Below are 18,369 nucleotides of genomic sequence, written 5' to 3' on the forward strand. Positions count from 1 at the left end.
GCACCCAGGAGCGGCGCTACTGGAGCAACCCAGCAGCACCCCAGCTGCTCTGCCCCAGGCGTCCCCAAGTCAGCTTCTGCTGAAACTGACCAGCGCTGACTACAGGAAGCCCCAGGCAGAGTTGCTCTGCCCGGGGCTTCCTGGAATCAGCTGCTGATCAGTTTCAGCAGCAGCTGTCTTGGGGACGTCTGGGGTTCTTAAGTTGATTCTGTATGTAAGTCAGAACTGGCGGTCAGTTTCAGCAGTGTCTGAATCTGGACGCCAGTTCCGACTTACATACAGATTCAACTTAAGAACAAACCTACAGTCCCTATCTTGTACGTAACCCGGGGACTGCCTGTACAAGCAACCCTCAGGTTGAGAACTACCGCTATAAAGCATGATGGGTCTCCATAAACTCTTATATAGAGAGTGTATAAAGACTACGTTCCTACCTTGCGCTATGCAGAGCACACTACTAGATATTTAGTGGGTTTGGGTACATCAACACTCACAATGCCATTCTGCAGTGTTACTGACTATAAAACAAAGTGACAAGTCATGGACAGAATTTGGCATTACTGAATGCTATGAGTTTTGTTTTTAAGGATGTGCAGAGCTGAATGCAGTAGGAGTACTCAGGTAGTTAAAGTTAAGCACATGCATAAATCTTTTCAAGGCTGCAGACTAGATCTGTAATGTCATTAAAAAGTGGGCTTTAAGAAATTATCTGGTGTTGAACTCTCCTGCAGAGTGATGTTTTTGTACATTCTTGATCTCTAATTAGTCTGCATGTTTCAGAAGAGATAAAATGTTAGTCTTAAGAAGGGGTTCTGGTCCCACCTACTATTTGGGCAGCAGATAGAGCCATAAACAACCCACAAAGAATTGAAGGAGAATTGTGTTAGTGCAGTCTCTTCCCTGCAAACCTTTATGATAGTTATATTTAAAAAGTAAATCATGTAATGTTCTCAGTGAACACAGACAGGCTAATGTGAATTCATACTTGTTTACTTAGTGGTGTGTTCAAAAATTTACCAAAGCATTGTCTTGTACTTTTATTGTATGGTACATAGTGAATAGCTCTACCTCCATAAATGTGAAAATCTAAAATGTGCTTTGATTAAAGCAGCACTCTTCATAACCACTTACCTAATACAGACCAGAACTCAGCAACTTGTTCTGTGCGGAGGGTGCTTCCATGGAATCGCATTGAAATCAATAAACATCCAAACCTGGGATTAGGGTTTAGTGTTGTCCTTGCATAGTACTAGATATCCCTGTGCTGTCCAGCTTAATGCCTTCAGACTGAATTTTTAAAAAATGTTACAGAAGTTTTATTTCAAAGAATTTTCGTAAAAAACCCTGCATTGGTGACGTTAGCAAAAGAAGTTAAAGAACTCAAGTCAGGCAAGTAAACACAAACGCACATTTTAACGAGACAGCTGTAACTCTACATGCACTGGGATAGTGTTTCATTACATTATTACATAGGGCTTTGGGCATCCTTGCCTCAGCAACGGAGTATCGTTTCATATTAATCATTTTCACTGTCTCATTTTGTGGTATATACCCGAAGCTGAGGAATAGCAGAGCTACACGTGGATCTCTAAGGGTCGGGGGCGAGGAGGACAAAAGCAAACTATGCACTACCTATCTCATTGCACGGTGGGAAAAATACTTCTGCGCGTCCTGTAAGAAGAGACATGAACCTAGTCATAGTGCCCCGGCGAACCAGGGACATTCCCCGGCTAGTTCAGCCCCTTCACTCTTCAGGCACGGGCAGCCTGTCCCCGGGTGCTTTTTGCGTGTGTGGTGTAAGAGACTGAGCGCTGCCTGCGAGGGCGCACTCCCCACAGGATGGTGGGCACGCTGCCCCCACGTCCTGCCCGCTGCTGCAAGCTGATTAACGTCCAGCCTCAGCGCCCTCGCAGCCCTTCTGCTTTGTCTTCCGCCCACCCTGTCTGATTGGCGAAGCACTTCAATCCGAGCCTCCCATTCGTCCTCTCCGATTGGCCCAGCCTCCCGCCTATCTTGGCAAGAAGCCCCGCCTTTCTTTTTATTCCCCCTTCCTCCCCCCCCCAACAATCTCGGCCCCCCTCCTCCGTGTGTCTCTCTCCGTGAGTGTAGCGCCGCTGCTGAGGCTGGCCGGCCCCGCTGCACCGAGGAACCGGCAAGCCCTGCGTGCGCGCGGCGGCGCTGCTGCTGGCTGAGAGCGGCGCGGCGCAGCCTCCACCCCGGTGCGCACAGCCCCGTAAGCGCGAGCGAGAATGAGAGCCCGAGAGCAGCCACCAGCAGCCGCGCCGCACCAGCCCCCGGCGCAGGACTAGAGCAGGGAGAGACAGAAGGGGGCACGGAGGCAGCGTGAATCCTCTGGCAGACTCCCACTCGCTGGCTCACCTGCCATCCCCATCGCTCCCTCCCTCCCTCCCTCCCTCCCGGCTCGCTCGGTCTCTCCCCTCCCCTCCTCTCCCACTCACTCTTTCCCTCTCCTCCTCCTCCTCGGTCTCACTCTTTCGCTTCCCCTCTTCCCCCTCCGAGCCCCCGTCTCCCTTCTCCTCCTGGCACTGCACTGCAGCCGCTCCTCCGGCCGGTCCCGCCGCCTTCTCTTCTCGTCCCTCCCCTCCCCCCGACCCAGAGCGAGCAGTCCCGGAGCATCCCCGGGCGCCCCGCGCGGAGCTGTGCCGTCCCGAGGGGGGACAGAGAAACGGGACGAGCCGCGTCCCCTCCCCGCCCTGTCCCCCGCCTCCCCACGGCTGAGACCATTCTGCTCCTGGCCGCGGCGAACATGATGGCGGCAGCTCCCATCCAGCAGAACGGGACCCACACCGGGGTTCCCATAGATCTGGACCCGCCGGACTCCCGCAAACGACCGCTCGAAGCGCCCCCCGAAGCCGGCAGCACCAAGAGGACCAACACAGGCGGTGGGTATCTTCCCCCTCCCCCCAGCACCCTCCTCGCGCCCGCCCACCTTCCCTCCTACCTGCCTCCCAGCACCGTGCCCCGGCGGGAGGCCCTTCCCGGGGGCTGACCGGCCCGGGGAGTTCACCGCGGGGCCGGCACAGTTGTGCACAAAGGGCGAACAGGGCTAAGGGGTGGGGGCAGAGCCCGGCACTCACGGGGACGCCTGAACGAGCCTTACGCCGCTGCTGGGACTCGGCTCCAGCCCTTTCCCGGCCGTGGTCGGGGCCGCACCGCAGGCCGGGGGTCTGCAGGGGAGCGAAAGGTTGCACCCCGTGAAGAAGCACCCCCTGCAGGACACGGCCGCCTCCTGCTCCAGCAGCGCGGCTCGGGCCGGCCGGCAAAGCGGCGCTGTGCCTTGGGGCCGCGCTGAAGGCTGCGGAGGGGGCTCCGTCTGGCGGGAGGAGGGGGGGCTCTGCTGCCGGGGTGCAGCCGCCTTATAACTTATCATTCATCAAAATGGCGTCGGTTTTCAGCATCTAGCCGTCTTTTGGGTCTAATATCCATCGGGGTGGGTGTGCAGCCGCGATCCTGCATGGGCTGGAGGTGGCCCAGGGGCTGCTGCCGCCCCAGCATCCTCCCGATCCGTTGGCGACAGTAGATAAATGGCAGCTGGATGGCAGGGGGATGGCGAAGGCGCTCTCCCCCTTTATCCAGCCGCTCGCTCACAAGCTGGATGTAAATCTTGCCCGGTGTTTCTCGTTTCCTTGGCCTCACTACTTCTGACAGTGTGACACTGTTGCATTGATTTGGCTTGTTGGGGTTGGGGGTGTTGATGTGGAGGGGGGGAGTTGTCTTTGGTTCGGTCACTTATTAGTTAACATCCTGCTCTTCCTGGATGAGATGAGTTATAACGGGACTAACATCTCTTCTGTTCATTTTGCACTGGAGTCATCATAACAATGCACCGAGGCAGAGGTGAATTTATTCATCCAATATTAAGAAAAGCAGTGTATATTACAATGTACTGTACCTATATATAATATAGATGGGGACTATGGTGTTCCATCTGCACTATTTAGGATGATTATACCTTTTATAAGGAAAGAGAGAGAAACCTGGACCTGCTCAGGTTCATTTTTAAGCAAACTTTATAAAGAGGCTCTATTTTATCATAAAATGGTGAGATTAAATCAAATTGGAGATTGGTTTCAGGACTTCCATTCATTAAATAAACTACCCTGGTATATCTTTCACCTTTTTCAGAGCCAATTTTCTAAAGGTCCTTAGATTCATTGCTGCTGGATCAGTAAGTGAAAGGAGCACAGTTGCAAACTGAGGCTGGAAAATGTTTCATTCATAGGGTATCTTTTACAGTTCTGATAGTGGTTTTCTAAACCAATGGGGGGAGGGAGGACTGGCATTATCACACTTTTGTGTGTTTAAACTAAGTGATATAAGCTTTTGATCAATTGGGAAAAATTCTTCTTAATGTCCTTTAATTAATGAGCTTAAAAGAGATCACTGTAGCCTAAGAAGTGCTAAAGAAATATATCAGGATTACTTAGGCAAGTGATTCCATCCACACCATACTGGATTGTTTTCTTGGTAGTGGCTGAAATGCTTGAAAAATACCACCACCACATTTTGGGTGGGATTTTTGGTAGAAGACTAGTTGTTTTGCACACGTAAGGAAACAGGCAAAAGGTAATTGCTGTTCTTACTCATTTTCCAGTGTCAGACAAAGAGCCCATTGCTATTTACAGTTTTTTCCTTTTTTTAAGTTTTGGCATTTCTGTAAGAGTATTTTTAGAGATGGTTGTGATTTGTCATCATGCATATCTTGTACACACTTTTTTTTTTTAAAGGGATCAATTCATTTCATTGTATAATAGTAACCAAAGCTAGAACTGGAACAATTCCGCCTCCAGAAATACAATTCAGTTTTTGTCATTTTGTATTCATGTTTTCAGAAAATTAAGGAGAAATTATAGGGTTTTTTTAATTTCCAAAGTTAATATTTATATCTTTTAAAATGGCAAATGCATATTGAATGCTTTTCTTATACAGTGAAGCAACTGGTTAGCTGAATACGTCTATGCATTAAAATGTATGTTCACTTATTTACTAATTTTTTTTTTTTTTTGGTGGGCATGCGGGAGAACAAAAGTTTTGTAAACCAAATTAACCTTGCATATCTCAATTTTTCAGAGGATGGCCAGTATTTTCTAAAGGTCCTCATACCTAGTTATGCTGCTGGATCTATAATTGGGAAGGGAGGACAGACAATTGTTCAGTTGCAGAAAGAGACTGGGGCGACCATCAAGCTGTCTAAATCCAAAGATTTTTACCCAGGTAGGTGCAAATATTAGCAGATTACTTTTAAATCCCTAGGGAAATACATACATGGTATGTGTGGTTTATGCATTGAAGAGTAAGTTTCTCAGTGCAGTCTGCAGCATTATTGAGCAGAAAAGCTCACTACAATGTGTTACAGTGAGCATATGAACAGACTTAATCTTAATTTGTATATGGAATTGACTGAATGCTGTCTAATAGTGTAGTGGCCATAAAATAGACTAAAATTATTTAGGATATTAGTGAAGGGAAATGTGAATGTATTTTCTAAGCACTACTTATTACTAAAAATCTACTTTTAGAGGACCATCTTTGACAGGTGGAATTAAAAATGGAATTGTTTCTGAAGTTTTCAGACATCATTGTAAGGCAGTTAAGTTAGAATGAGTAAAAATGGAAAGTTGGTTCTTAAAGAACGGGCCATTTACTTTAAATCCATTAGATATCATCTTTCTGCATCATTGCTTTGTTCACTGGCCCTGCAGGGAAGTAAAGAGGACAAGTGTTACTGCTCTTCAGATGTTTTCTTTAGATTGTGTTTAACATGACTATGAAAGGAAAATCTATTATGTTATGAAAGGAAGATAATACTTTGGATGAATAAGGAAAAAAAGGTGGTGTTTGTATAAAGACAGTATGCATAAAACACAAAAGTATTCAGTATTTATTTGCATTGTGTCTGTTTTTGTTTCAGCCTTTTCTCATTTTTGATCAAAATGTTATAAATAACAGGTCCTGCATAATGGTCTGCATTCCTTTGAAATTCTGCAAAATATTTCTATGGGTCCATGTGGAGTTTGACTTTTTAATAACAAATTAGTATCTAGTAAGTGGACTTCTAGTCAGAATTGAAATCCATCTCATTTTTTACTGCAATTAATTCACTACATAGCTATAATTTCACCACTGTTTTGGTTTTGCAACTTTGAACTGAACCTGATAATTCAGTGCCAAGGTGACTAGATATTATTGATATTTTGTTTTTTGTAGAGAAGACCTAGCTGTTTTGCATTTGGTGAGCTAATTCAGCAAGATGACTGAATTTTCTAAAACAGCAAAAGACAGCTGGCATGAATGTAAGCAGAGCATGAGCATTTGAAGTATTTCAGTTTCTTGTCCACTCTGTTCCACTGTAAAGCAGAAGTAGATAATTTATACTCTATGGAAAGATTATAATTATTTTGAAGTTATCATTTTCATATGAAATTGAAAAATGCACCTGTTATTTTTCTGTCATACAGATGCAGTTGATTGCATTCTAATGTACTAACACAATTAAAATGTTTAGATTTTCTATAGAATAAAATAGTTCTATAATTGCTATTCATTGTCTTTCAGGAACGTCTGGTGTTTTTGCCCTTAATCTTTTACCTTAGGAAGGTTTTGATAACCTGATTCTTGTATTTTGAAAGGTGTATTAGGGTGAAAAAAAATCAATGCAGAATTGTGAAAACTCTATGGAGATATAAAAGCATTCAAAAGAGTCTGCAGAATTAATAGCGTAATCTAGGAAAAGTGCTGCAATGGTAAATTAAATCCACTGTCAATAGATAAAGAATCAATTTCATTTTTGCATTGTGTACAAGGTGATATCAGAAATATAAGGCTGTTACAGAAAATGAGTGTTTATGAAGGATATTCCAAATACTAAATTATATGCCTTTTCATTTGGCTATAGTTTATTTACAGTGAGATGGAAAGGATGCACCAAAAATTATATATATATTTTTTGTTCTGTGCTCTAACATAGAACAAAATAACTATTCTGATTTAATCACAATTACTTACTTTTTTGTTCTGCAAATTGTGCAGATACAGCAGAATCAGCAGGAGTGTCCTTTGAAAATTAAAAATTAGGCAAGCCAGAATGAGATGAATAAAAAAAAGTCTAATTTTTCTGTGACGTAAACAGATTCTCTCTGAAGGAGATACCAGGGCAAGAGATACTTGGCACAGTTTAATTTTAGGAGGTATAGGGCCAACGTCCCTTTATACATTACATAGTGTCTTATATATGTAACCCTGGTGTAGGTCATTTAGCAAATTAATGATTTAGGCAGAATTAAAGATGGACTGTTGCTTACTACAGAATGGTCACATGAGAAAAATGGATTGTCTTGTTGCTGGCTCTTGTTAGTTTCTGTTTGCATTTGTCCACGAGCCAGTGGAATTTTCTGAGGTCCTGGCATTCTCCAAGATGATTTTTTTTGGGTTTCTTCCAGCCCCTCTTACGTGAGGGATGAAAAACCCTGCTCATTTTAATACAAGTCTAAAATTTAGGACTGTGATTCATATTATTGAGGAATTTTTAATAACTGCACTTCAAATGAAAATATTTAGATGTATATATGTTCATTAACATTTGACTACTTTATATGTATCCATAAATATCTATTTTGTAAACACTATGTCTGTGAGGTTGCTGTTAAGTTTAAATTTTAGTTGGAAGGAAAGGAGTAACTGAAAGGGAAAGTTCAGTGGGACTTATGTGTGTGGGTGATTTGGAAGGGAGAAAGATTACAAGTAGTATGTTAAAGTTACAAGTTTTTCACTGTGTGATCTAATGGCTTCTTATGGTACAAGTATTCAATATACAGAGTAAGTCTGTCAGAATAATTTTTATTTTTGTTCTCCAGAAAACTATTTACAGTAGTTTTAAAATGGAAACATTAATTATAAGTTGAAAGCAAGCGTGTATTTCTAATCTTTTTGTTAAAGGTTTTAGCTCAACAATATAATAGGTAGTTCTCTTTAAGAATTGTGTGTATTCTGTAACATCAGAACAGCAAAGGTTTTTTTAAGTAAATCCTAATTCCCTTGCAGTTACAAGACACTTTTTCTCTAGATTATCAACTACATTTTAAAAAATTGAATTGATATAAAATTTTATTTTCTGGTCATTTTATTTAGAGAATTTATCTATGAATCTTTTCAAACTGCTTACCAAGACTAATAGATCTGAAGAGAAATTGGCTAATCGTATGCTATGTAAAAAATGTGAGACTTGTAACAGAAAATATAAGTCCTAAATCTGTTTTTGGAAAGTGGCTTTTAATCCAAAATTTGAAATAATGGTATTGCTGTGATGCTAATTATTAGTGAGGTAAAATGTTTAAAGAAGGGGCTACCATGAAAGGTTGGAATTTGCATAATGTAAGAAGAGAAACCCAAGGTGATGCTTTCTTCTGTTTGTACTCTCTGTATTATCCAGTGCTCCATTTTTCAGACTTATGAAGAACACTGATGTGAAAACAACTCTAGGTGTATATATTCCTTGTTTTACTAAACCGTTGCAAATAAATGTCTTTATATGATTTTGCATATGAGTGAAAAGTCTTCACATTGGAATCTTGCAACATGATATTTCCCAGTTTAGTGAATTTGAACTAGATTGATGATTTTTTAAGTGTGTTGTAATATGCTAAGTGAAATATAGTAGAAGACAGACAAAAATATGAAAATGAAATGGGAGTCTGTTTTTTATTTGACAAAATTCTAATTGGGTAGTCCTCAAGCTTGGCATGGGACATTTTAAGGTGGAAGAATTCTTTTCTTATGATAAAAAATACTCAACAAAAGAGTACATAGAATATATTTTTGAATGTCATTATGATGTTTTGTATTTACTAAGTGGGTTGTCATAGGCTTTCATCTTGCATATGAAAATGAGATGTGGTGGGGTTTTTTTTTTTAATAGTGCATTTAGGTTTCACAACTGTCTTTGGGTATTGCTGTCCTCTGAAAAGTACTGTTGACTCTTAAAACCTGGAAGTGAATTGAGTGTGAAATACACAACTTTATCGAATATTTAAATTAAATACATCTAGCTTCATGATTCATGCTATGGTGCATGAGGCAGAGTGAAGGTATACTATATGAAGCTTGTTTCACCTCTGCTTTTTTCCCCTTTTATGTAATAAAGGAAGTGTATCCCTTTCAGTTTTTAGTAGAAACTAATAGGTTCCCATTAGAAAAATACATCTGATTCATTTGAAAAATACATCTGATTCATTTGAAAAAATAAAACTTGACATAGTTTGCTTTGTGGCTACATTACTATACTAAATGAAGGATGTTATTCCTTAAGCTCTAGAGAAGAGAGTTATGGGAAAATAAAATATTCCAGCTTGTTGATATAAATCATGTGCATCTTGGTTTTTATTCTCTGATAACTGAGTATTTATCACAGATTTCTGAATCATCAATGGGAAAGTAAGGACTTCGTAAAAATAAAAAAAACATAAGGCTTGCTTTACTATATTGCAGACTCTTACTCATGTGAGTAATCCTATTTATAACAATTGAACTGGATGATAAGAACTAGTCATTTAAGTAAGGGTTTCTAGAACAGAGCTCTTACAGCTGCATAGATTTGCAGACTTCTTTTTCTTAGGTTTTTACTAGTAAGAAACCAGGGGTTGATTGCCAGATGTTCAGAGGTAGAATCCTCAATAGGACAGCTGTCAGTTGTCTGGTTACTGGGACAGAATTAAAAAAAAAAAAAAAAAAAAAAGTTAGCTTCCTAATTGAAGGGTCCTCAGTATTTTACATTCAAAATGAACTACAAACGAATATATATGCTCACTATGATGTAGTGATGTTGCACATCTAGTTGCTTGTACATGTATTATTTACTAATTTCCCTTCACTTGGAAGAGGATTATAGTAGTTTTTAATATTTTCATATTGTGTGGGTTTTATTCATCTGACTTTTTTTTTTTTTTAAGAAAAGCATTTTCCATGTTAGCTGAATAAGTGTTTGAACTTGTTGATTTATTGAGTGAAAAGAAATATTATAATTAGTAAACTTCTTTGTGCTGCATTGAAATGGCCAGCTAACTTTTAACAATAAAACTTATAATACTCAAACCTGTTATATGAAATAAAAATAGCAGAATAGTGAACAAACTGTAAGATCACCGCATGAAAATGAAAACCATTTCCAACTTTATTCTTGTTTATTATGTGACAGAACTTCTCTGAGTGTTTTATAATTGAGAAGTAGATTAAAGGATTTTAATGACAATATATTGGACTTTTTTAATACATGTAAGTTGTATGTAAATTGAATAGATACAGTGGAAACGTGTATCTTCCACCTTCATTACAGGGCACTGCAGAATTTGAGGGAAACCTCATTTAAGAAAAACAACATTTAAAAAAAATAGACAAAGCCATTTTCCCCATTCTTCCTCTTTGCGCACAGTACACCCTTGCAGCATTTTAGAGGGTGTTTGTGGAGGCAGGATCAGTGTACTAGCCTATGGACTAATACATTATGAAGTCTTGAAAATAATATATATATATAAATCACTCTTCAAAATACAATTCAGTTTTCTTAGAATCTTTTCCCCTCAACATTTGTAATATGAGAAACATGCTATTTTTTAAATGGCGGTAAATCCTTAATACATAATGGAAACAAGACCTTAGTGAGTTTGATTTTTCATTAATTAATATTGTGGACTTCAGTATTCTCAGCTGTCGTTAACCACCCAATTTAATCTCACCTATTTTCAGTGGCTACCAAAGGGGAAAAAACACCTCAATCTTAAATTTGTTACACTGAAACTTTTAGAAATAGAATTTATATGGGGGGATTGGGAGGAGGGTGTGTGCCTGATTGCCTTCTCATTTCCATTGTTGGATTCAGCTCCAGTATGAAGTTAAACAACATCTGTAGAGATCTGACTGACAAACATCTCTCTGGGACTTATCACTGAAGCTTACAGCAGGTGCACTCCTCTTTGTAGCCCTTCTCAAAAAGAGGTTAGATTGTTTTTAATGTTTATCAGTAGACTAGTGGGAATGAATGACTTGGTAAAGAGTGTAGGGGTTGTCAGTTGGCCAGTGCTGGAATGCTGCAGGTAATTGGGCTGAACTGGTGGGAACTGTGGTAGTGTGCTTCTCACGTTGCACTGCAGCTGCTGTTGATCTTAATTAATCTGACCCTCTGAGGCTGCAGTGTCATGGTATAAAACGCAATACATACCAGAAATAGACTGCTTTTTCAAGTGTTCCTTATTGATGATTGTTTGTAGGTGGGCCTTTTTGATTTCAGCATTGCATTTGTTAGATGCCAGTATACAATGTTTACATACGTTTGTTTAAAGCTGTAATTAATAGGTTTGGTAAATAGGAAAACCTTTATCTGTGAACTTATAAAGCAGACTGATAATTTTTTAATAGATTGTCAATATTGTGGACTTAACACAAATGTTATTTTGGCCAAAATAAAAACTACAGTTGTATATAAATGGAATAGCTATATTGTCTAGACAAGTTGGGAGATAGCAAAATATGAGAACTAAAAATAAACACAATTGAATATTTAATGAAAAATTAACTTACTACTATACTTTGATTCATTTGGGTAGTTAAAATTCCTTCCTGGTCTACTGTAAAATATCTACACGGTGGGGTACATTAAAAGCACATTTTGACTTTAGTTCTGATTTGTGTATAGCATTTCCTTTGATATACAAAATTTATATTTATTAAGCTGGAATTGGGTAATTTGTTGTCTGAATAAACTTAATGTGTTTGTGATTTCAGATTTTTAGTATTAGTCTTGTTTTCCATAGAGGAAAACACCTTCTCTGTGGAACAGCTGTGGGGAAATTATATCAAGATCCTATGCTTTCTGTTACTCCAAAACAGAAATATCTAAGTAGTGTTGAGCTGAGAGGCCTTTTAAATGTCACACCACTGATAATAAGGCTCTAATCCTTTCCATTATTTTTGTTTAGTGTTTACTGTATCAACAGAAAAAAATTTTTGCACATCTGATGCATCCTAATTTCAAATTCCTTATTCAAAGGTTTCTAAGGATTGGGTTAGATTGTTGTTGTTGTTTGCTCATTTAAAGAGAGACATTTTTTCATGCTGCCTTGTATTTTAAATGTTCACTTTTGGTATTTCCCACTTTCTAATAGTAAACAGAAAATATATCTTACCAGTCATCTAAATTTAATATTTATTGAATTAACTTACTATACTAACATTTTCCATAATTAAATATGGCTTTATTTTTTTTACTGTGAGGGCTATTTGATACTAAGTATTCTTAAAAAAAAAAAATTCTTTAGTAAGAACTAAATTCCTTTTGAATTTACATGGTTGTCCCAAGTTAATGATCTTTTAAGAGCACCATTTTGGGATTGATATTGAACTCTTGTTTCCAGTTGGATAATTACTGTGGACATGACGTTTTTCTTTTCAACATTTTATTTTCCAGTTGTATAAACTTTTTAATCAAATGTAGTATTTCATCTGTAAAGGTTCTTCACTCAGGTACTATCACTCAGGTACTCTAACCCTTGCTAGTACCATAGCACTTCTGTGAGTCAGAAACCAGGTTAAATTGTCATGTTGACACTCTTAAAAATACAGACACCGAGTCTTCAGTTATGAGGCTCTGGAGAGCCTAGTTCAGGTTGCTTCAAGAGAGGAAGAGAAATGATCAACAAGTGTGAAAATTCATTGTCATATTTAGAAGCAACTCTTTGTTATAAGGAAGCCTGATATTCAGACGAAAACTTATATTTGTTTGGTCTTATAGATTTTCATTGTGGAAAGACTAAACATTTGTTTTCTATCATTGATTTGTTACTGCATCCTGCAGGGCCTGTCATCTCAGCATTGACAGGATCAGATGAAAAACACAATCAATGTTTTGACATTTTTTGAAAATTGCTCAGGTAAGATCATTTTGTTATGCAGAACTAATGATATTTATGGCCACTAATTTTCACCAATTTGAGTCCTTGTATTGACATTAAATTAGTAGACAAAGACCCTTGGTGTGTCTTTGTTCTCATTTAAAAGAACCCTTTTTGTTCCTAGTTCAGTGACATTTAGTGTACCTGTGATTATCCTGATGAGTAGCTTTGAAATTTAGGACCTCCCCTCCTTCCCATCTTTCATTAAAGAGCCAGCTATTGAGTTTGGATCAAGAAATATACCAAAGTTATTGAAAAGTAAATGCTGAAATCACACACTGACTGCAGTTCTTTTGAAAGATTCTGTATGGATACTGTAGGAGACTGGAGTTCTCTGTCTAGAGAACTAGACAAAGAAAGAGTTTCCTTTCTATTACCTCACCAATATGACTCAACTCTGATGTGCAGATATTTGGTAAAAAGGTCCTAAAAGCTAAATGACTGTTGATTTGTTTATATATAAATACATAGTGTGAAATGAATCCCTAGAAAGTTAGAAAATGTCTGTCTGATGGTTGCCTATTTAGCATTAATTCTGCTCCCTTGGTGTATCCAGTATGTGACTTGAATGAATCAGTTCTCTATCTGGGGTGGGAGAACAGAATGTGAACATATAATCAGACTATGATATAGTGGTTCTCAAACTTTTTTTTGTCTCTTCTCCTCCCCCCCCCCCTTGTGTTCCTAGTAGTTTATAGCTTCCCATGGGTGTATGTACACTGTCCTGTTTTCCAGCTCTGAGGCAGAATGGAGAACAGCAAGTGCTGGCTGGGGGGCCAACTCTAAGGGCAGCACCACCAGCAGCAGCACAGAAATAAGGGTAGCAATATCATAACATCCTTACTACTTTGGTGCTGCTGCTGGTAACACTACAACCTACAGAGCTGGGTGCCCAGCCAGCAGCCACTGCTCTCTGTTCACTCAGCTCTGAATGTGCACAGTATGCTCCCCCCTTACTAAAGCTTTTCCCACCCCTACAAAAAAAAACAAAAAACAAAAAAACTTGTGTAGGTTTCAATTTGAGAACTTCTGTCATATGCATACAAATTAGGGATGTGAAATCCAGTTTAATTGGTTAATGGGTTAAATGTAATGTTTAACCAGTTACCTTATTAAAGGGGGAGTGTGCAAAGGGGCCGCTCCAGCCTGGCTGAGCTGCAGTCACCGCACTGGCTGTGCTGTAGCAGCCCCTATTTTGCCAACAAGGGCTACTCTGGTCAGCTGGTGTGCCCCTGACCGCAGCGCACCTCGGCTGGGCCCACCATGGATAGGGGATGTTGTGGCTGGACTGAAGTGCCCTTGCCTGCATTGGGCCCTGCGGGGGCTGGAGCTGCATTGGACCCTGTGGGGGCTGGAGCACAGTGGGCAGGGAACTGCTTCAGCTTCCACCAGTTAACCATTTAAGTGTTTACATCCCTAATACAAATAATGGGTGGAGAAATAAGACTATGCAGGCAACCATAAATCTGGTATGTTCTGAGTGCATGACTTGAAACATTTTTCTTTCAATATTTTTACATAATTTCTTAGCTTCCTTTTTTAAATAGGTTTTTTTTTTGTAGCCGATGTCGTTAGAGTTTGAACACTAAACCTTCAGCACTACAGCACAGACCTGTGCCACTTAAACAGGAATGCTATGCTGTCTAGCAGCAGAAGGGTGCTATTACAGTAGAGGTATAGCCTATTGCCATCATTTGCTGAGTACTGTAGTTGGAAGGAGTTTGGGGAGAGTATCTGCCCTATGTGATTCCCCCAGGAAAGAGAGAGATGGGATGCTGGGACCATGGGCCACATGCAGCCCATCAAAATTTTCTTCTCCACCCTACAGCTACAGGTGCTCTGGGAGGATTCATGCCTTTCTAGGACAATTTATCAGCTGTTTATTTGATGGCAACATGTTCATGTTAATTTATTCTGGCATGCTGCCAATATTTTCCTGAGGAACACGAGAGGGAAAATGGCAATTTTTAAGAGTATAACTCAGTTGAACCTGAATTAGATTGCATAGAACCGAAAAAGCCTCTCCAGCTTTCTGTCTGCTGCATTTCCATAATCTGCTGCAAATAATAGAGGTTTAGGAGCTCCCAAAAACAGATGCAAGAATCTTTTTTTAATGAAAAGTATTAGGCAACTTTTAGAATACGGAAGCATATTATTGTTAAGGCAGTACAAGATGAGTATTTGGGAACTTAAAACTTTTTTTAAAAAGTGGTATATTTGAAATATATAGATTGCAAAGTTAGAGTTTAGAAACATCAGACTTCTATATTTCCTCAAGCATACCAGATTTTCTTTAGATCAGTAAAATTGCAAGCATCTAGTATTTGTGATGATTTTGAATTAATAAAAATGTGCAATGTAGCATATTATATTGCATAAATACATGCTGAGACAATTAAAAAAATGGAGAAAAGTTCTTTCTCTTCCTCCCTCCAATTTATCTCCAGATATTGTCATCTCCAGATATTCAAGGAAAAGAAATGGAACTTGCCAGTGTGTTCAGCAGACTAACAGATCTGGAATATGGTATACCAAGTAGAAAAGTTTAGAGTATTCATGGGTTAATAGTGTTCTCTCTCTTTTATAGAGAAAGAGACAGTCTCTCTAACCTATGGGTGTGCAATAAGTTTTGATGGGTGGGGGCTCTCCCACGATTTTGTAAAGTGGTCGAGGGTTGCATTCTTCTGTGGTATTAATGGATACAGTGCACAGTTTGGGATGGAGGTTGGATGCAGAAGGGAGCTTGCGGGAAGGGATTGGGGTGAAGGAGGGAGAATGGAGTCTGGTAGGGAGTTTGGGCAAAGGAGGCAGTTGTGACCTAGGGCAGTTGTGACCTGGGGTGCAGGGTTTTGGGATGTGACGTAGGGTAGGAGGGGATTGTGATCCTCGGGCAGGAGATTGGGGTGCCAGATCTGGGAGGGTGTATGTGGAGTAGTGGGGCAGAAGTGTGGGGCAGAGGGTTGGGAAGAGGAGGAGTTGCAGTGACAGAGGCAAGTTCTCACCAGGAAACTTGACTGCAGAGCTAAAGGCTTGCAGAGCTGAAAATGTTTCTGCCTGCTTGGCCATGTGCTTGAGTAACTGAGCGGAAGGGTTGTCCTTCGTGGGTGCCAGACAGGCAGAGCCCATTGGCCAGTGTCTGTCCAGAAACCGACCAATGGGATTGTGCTGGAGGTGGGAGCAGCACCTTGTCCCCTTCCCCTCCCGACGCTTAAAGAGAGGGCGCGCTGCAGCTGCATTTCTAAGTGGCGTGTGTGTGGGGGCTGCAGGGCAAGCAGGGGAGCCTGCCTGGGGTTCCCCACTGCCTCTGTGGGCTGGATCTGGTGGCTTGGTGGGCTTGATGCAGCCCATGGGCTGTATTTTGCCCAAGCCTGTCTAACCATACCTTAAATCATTAAGGGCATTACAGGCTAAAATCAACATGATGACCTTCATTCAGTAATCTAGGCATAATGATTTCAGCTACACAACACTGATCTTATGTAGGACTCCATTTAGTCAGGAAAATATGTTCTGCAATAGCTTTAGTTATTTGCTTACTCAAAATCTGTCCATAGGGGATGTGCATTATAACTGTCTACTCCTGAGTAGATGGGTAATGTGAACAGAATGTACTTCCTATATAATTAGCTTCATTTTTGGCTAGTAATATAACAGTTAACTACACATGTTGGTGACTGTCACTTGTTTTTATATTGTCAATCTACTGAGTTTGACATTTGAAAAGACATCTTTTACTATTGGAAAAAATTATATTGTGAAGATAGCAGATTTCGGTTTTGTTCCTTCAATTAAGTTTGGGTGCCAGAGATAGGATAACTGATTTGGGGGCCTGACGAGATGACCAAGTAATGGTAGCCCCTTGTCCTAGTGTGAACAGAATTCAGTTTGCAAAAATGGAAGAGGTTAAGGCCTTTGTACATTTATTTCTTCCACTATCCAAAAATCATCCAAAACCCAGCACTGGGGTAGCTTGTTGTTTTACTTCATTTGCTCTTGTTAGATTGAGAAGACTGTGAATATGTTGCTGTAGACTACAATTATAATAGCTTACTTGGGAAGCCAACAGGTAGAGTTGACTTTCAAGTTTCAGCTTGTGCAAACCTGTGCTGATAATGCTATATTGTGAAGAGCAGCGGAAGTACATATTCTTTTGGTATCTTTAGTGTCTGTTGGAAAACCACTGAATTCAGGATTTGGCTTTTAACCTGACTGCCCAGTAGTAACCTGGGTGCTGAGTGTCTCATAATTTATTTCCATCACTGTTGAAACTTTGCGCTATTAGAATAGTATATTTAGGGACATGGTGAATTCTCTATCACTTGCTATTTAAATAAAAATTGAATGTCTTCCTAAAACATGTCAGGCAACCAGAAATTATGGGTGTGATATGTGAATTGCTAGGTGAATGTTGTCAGTAGTAATACGTAGGAGATCAGACTAGTTGAGCATAATGGTCCTGCTAGATTTATCTATTAAGTTTGCTGTTGTTAAATATCTTACTGAATTATTATTTTTTAGTATCTGAAGCAAAACTGACTCAAAAAATTAGAATGTGTGGGGTCAATACGGGTAGAAAACACTAGCTACTGGCAACTAATGGTGTCACAGATGTCTTTCAGGTTTCACTTACAAAGAAGCCACTCTTGTTGATCCCATGCACTATGAAACAGTCATGAGGTTTATTTTTTTCCACTTAATAACTGTAGAGTGTATTGCCTTATTTTTCTTTGGGGGTTAGAATCTTTTTAGAGCGTATTGGTGGATGCTATCTAATGTTGCGAGGGAGGGAGTAAGAACACGGAGGAAATGCCATATTGGATTCTTAGTTGTAACATGGTGTAACAGTATATGTATCTACAGTGAAATAAAATACAGTTCATGGGTAAATCAGGAAGTAGCCACTTAGTTCCATTTTGGATGTGTTCTTGTGTGAAAAAGTAGACAATCATGTAAAGAGGTGATAAAATAGGGAGTTCCAGATTAATAGGTACATAGCTCCACTAAAGTGTATAGTGAAAGACAGAGAGTTGAGTACATTTCAGTACTGTATTTGTTTATTGAAACTTCACTCATCTTAAGTAAAGTTTCACTCTGCTATAATCAGGTTCCATTCACTAATCCCTTTAGAGTGTAACAGTTTTCACTTAGTAACTCCTTTTTTTTTACCAGATAGAATGTGGCATTTAACAGCTAAAAGGATTATCATCTCCCCTTCATCCTCTGCTCTAGTTTAGAAGAGAATTTGGTTTTCTGCGTTGGTGGGAATAATTGCTGGTTTTGCTGTAATAATTTGCTGGTTCTTTTGGGAATGAATGGCCTACTATGGTATGACTGCATAGTCCCAGCCCAGCATACGCCAAAAGTAACTGTGTAGAGAGTGCTTTGAAGTTCCCTCAGACTGAAGCTTGTG

General features: G+C 39.9%; 1 protein-coding gene and 1 long non-coding RNA gene across 8 annotated transcripts in view; one reads left to right on the forward strand and one right to left on the reverse strand.

Annotated features, from left to right (window-relative positions):
• The window catches only part of LOC142829118 (uncharacterized), a 152,667-nt gene extending 149,447 nt beyond the window's left edge, over nucleotides 1–3,220 (reverse strand). Inside the window, exon 1 of the long non-coding RNA XR_012903411.1 lies at nucleotides 3,099–3,220. This is a non-coding gene — a long non-coding RNA (uncharacterized LOC142829118). The remainder of the gene's footprint in view (nucleotides 1–3,098) is intronic.
• The window catches only part of NOVA1 (NOVA alternative splicing regulator 1), a 227,995-nt gene continuing 211,672 nt past the window's right edge, over nucleotides 2,047–18,369 (forward strand). For 2 of the 7 annotated variants that reach the window (XM_075927000.1, XM_075927001.1), the window contains exons 1-2: nucleotides 2,047–2,903; nucleotides 5,092–5,235. In XM_075927000.1, coding sequence (XP_075783115.1) covers nucleotides 2,768–2,903; nucleotides 5,092–5,235 — 280 coding nt within the window. In that variant the 5' untranslated portion in view covers nucleotides 2,047–2,767. Of the gene's footprint in view, nucleotides 2,904–3,609; nucleotides 3,859–5,091; nucleotides 5,236–12,862; nucleotides 12,939–18,369 lie in introns of those variants that run through there. The other 5 variants (XM_014573715.3, XM_006123262.4, XM_075927005.1 and 2 more) reach the window with 5 other exon arrangements.

Source organism: Pelodiscus sinensis, chromosome 4 (assembly GCF_049634645.1).
Source record: "Pelodiscus sinensis isolate JC-2024 chromosome 4, ASM4963464v1, whole genome shotgun sequence".
NCBI lineage: Eukaryota > Metazoa > Chordata > Testudines > Trionychidae > Pelodiscus > Pelodiscus sinensis.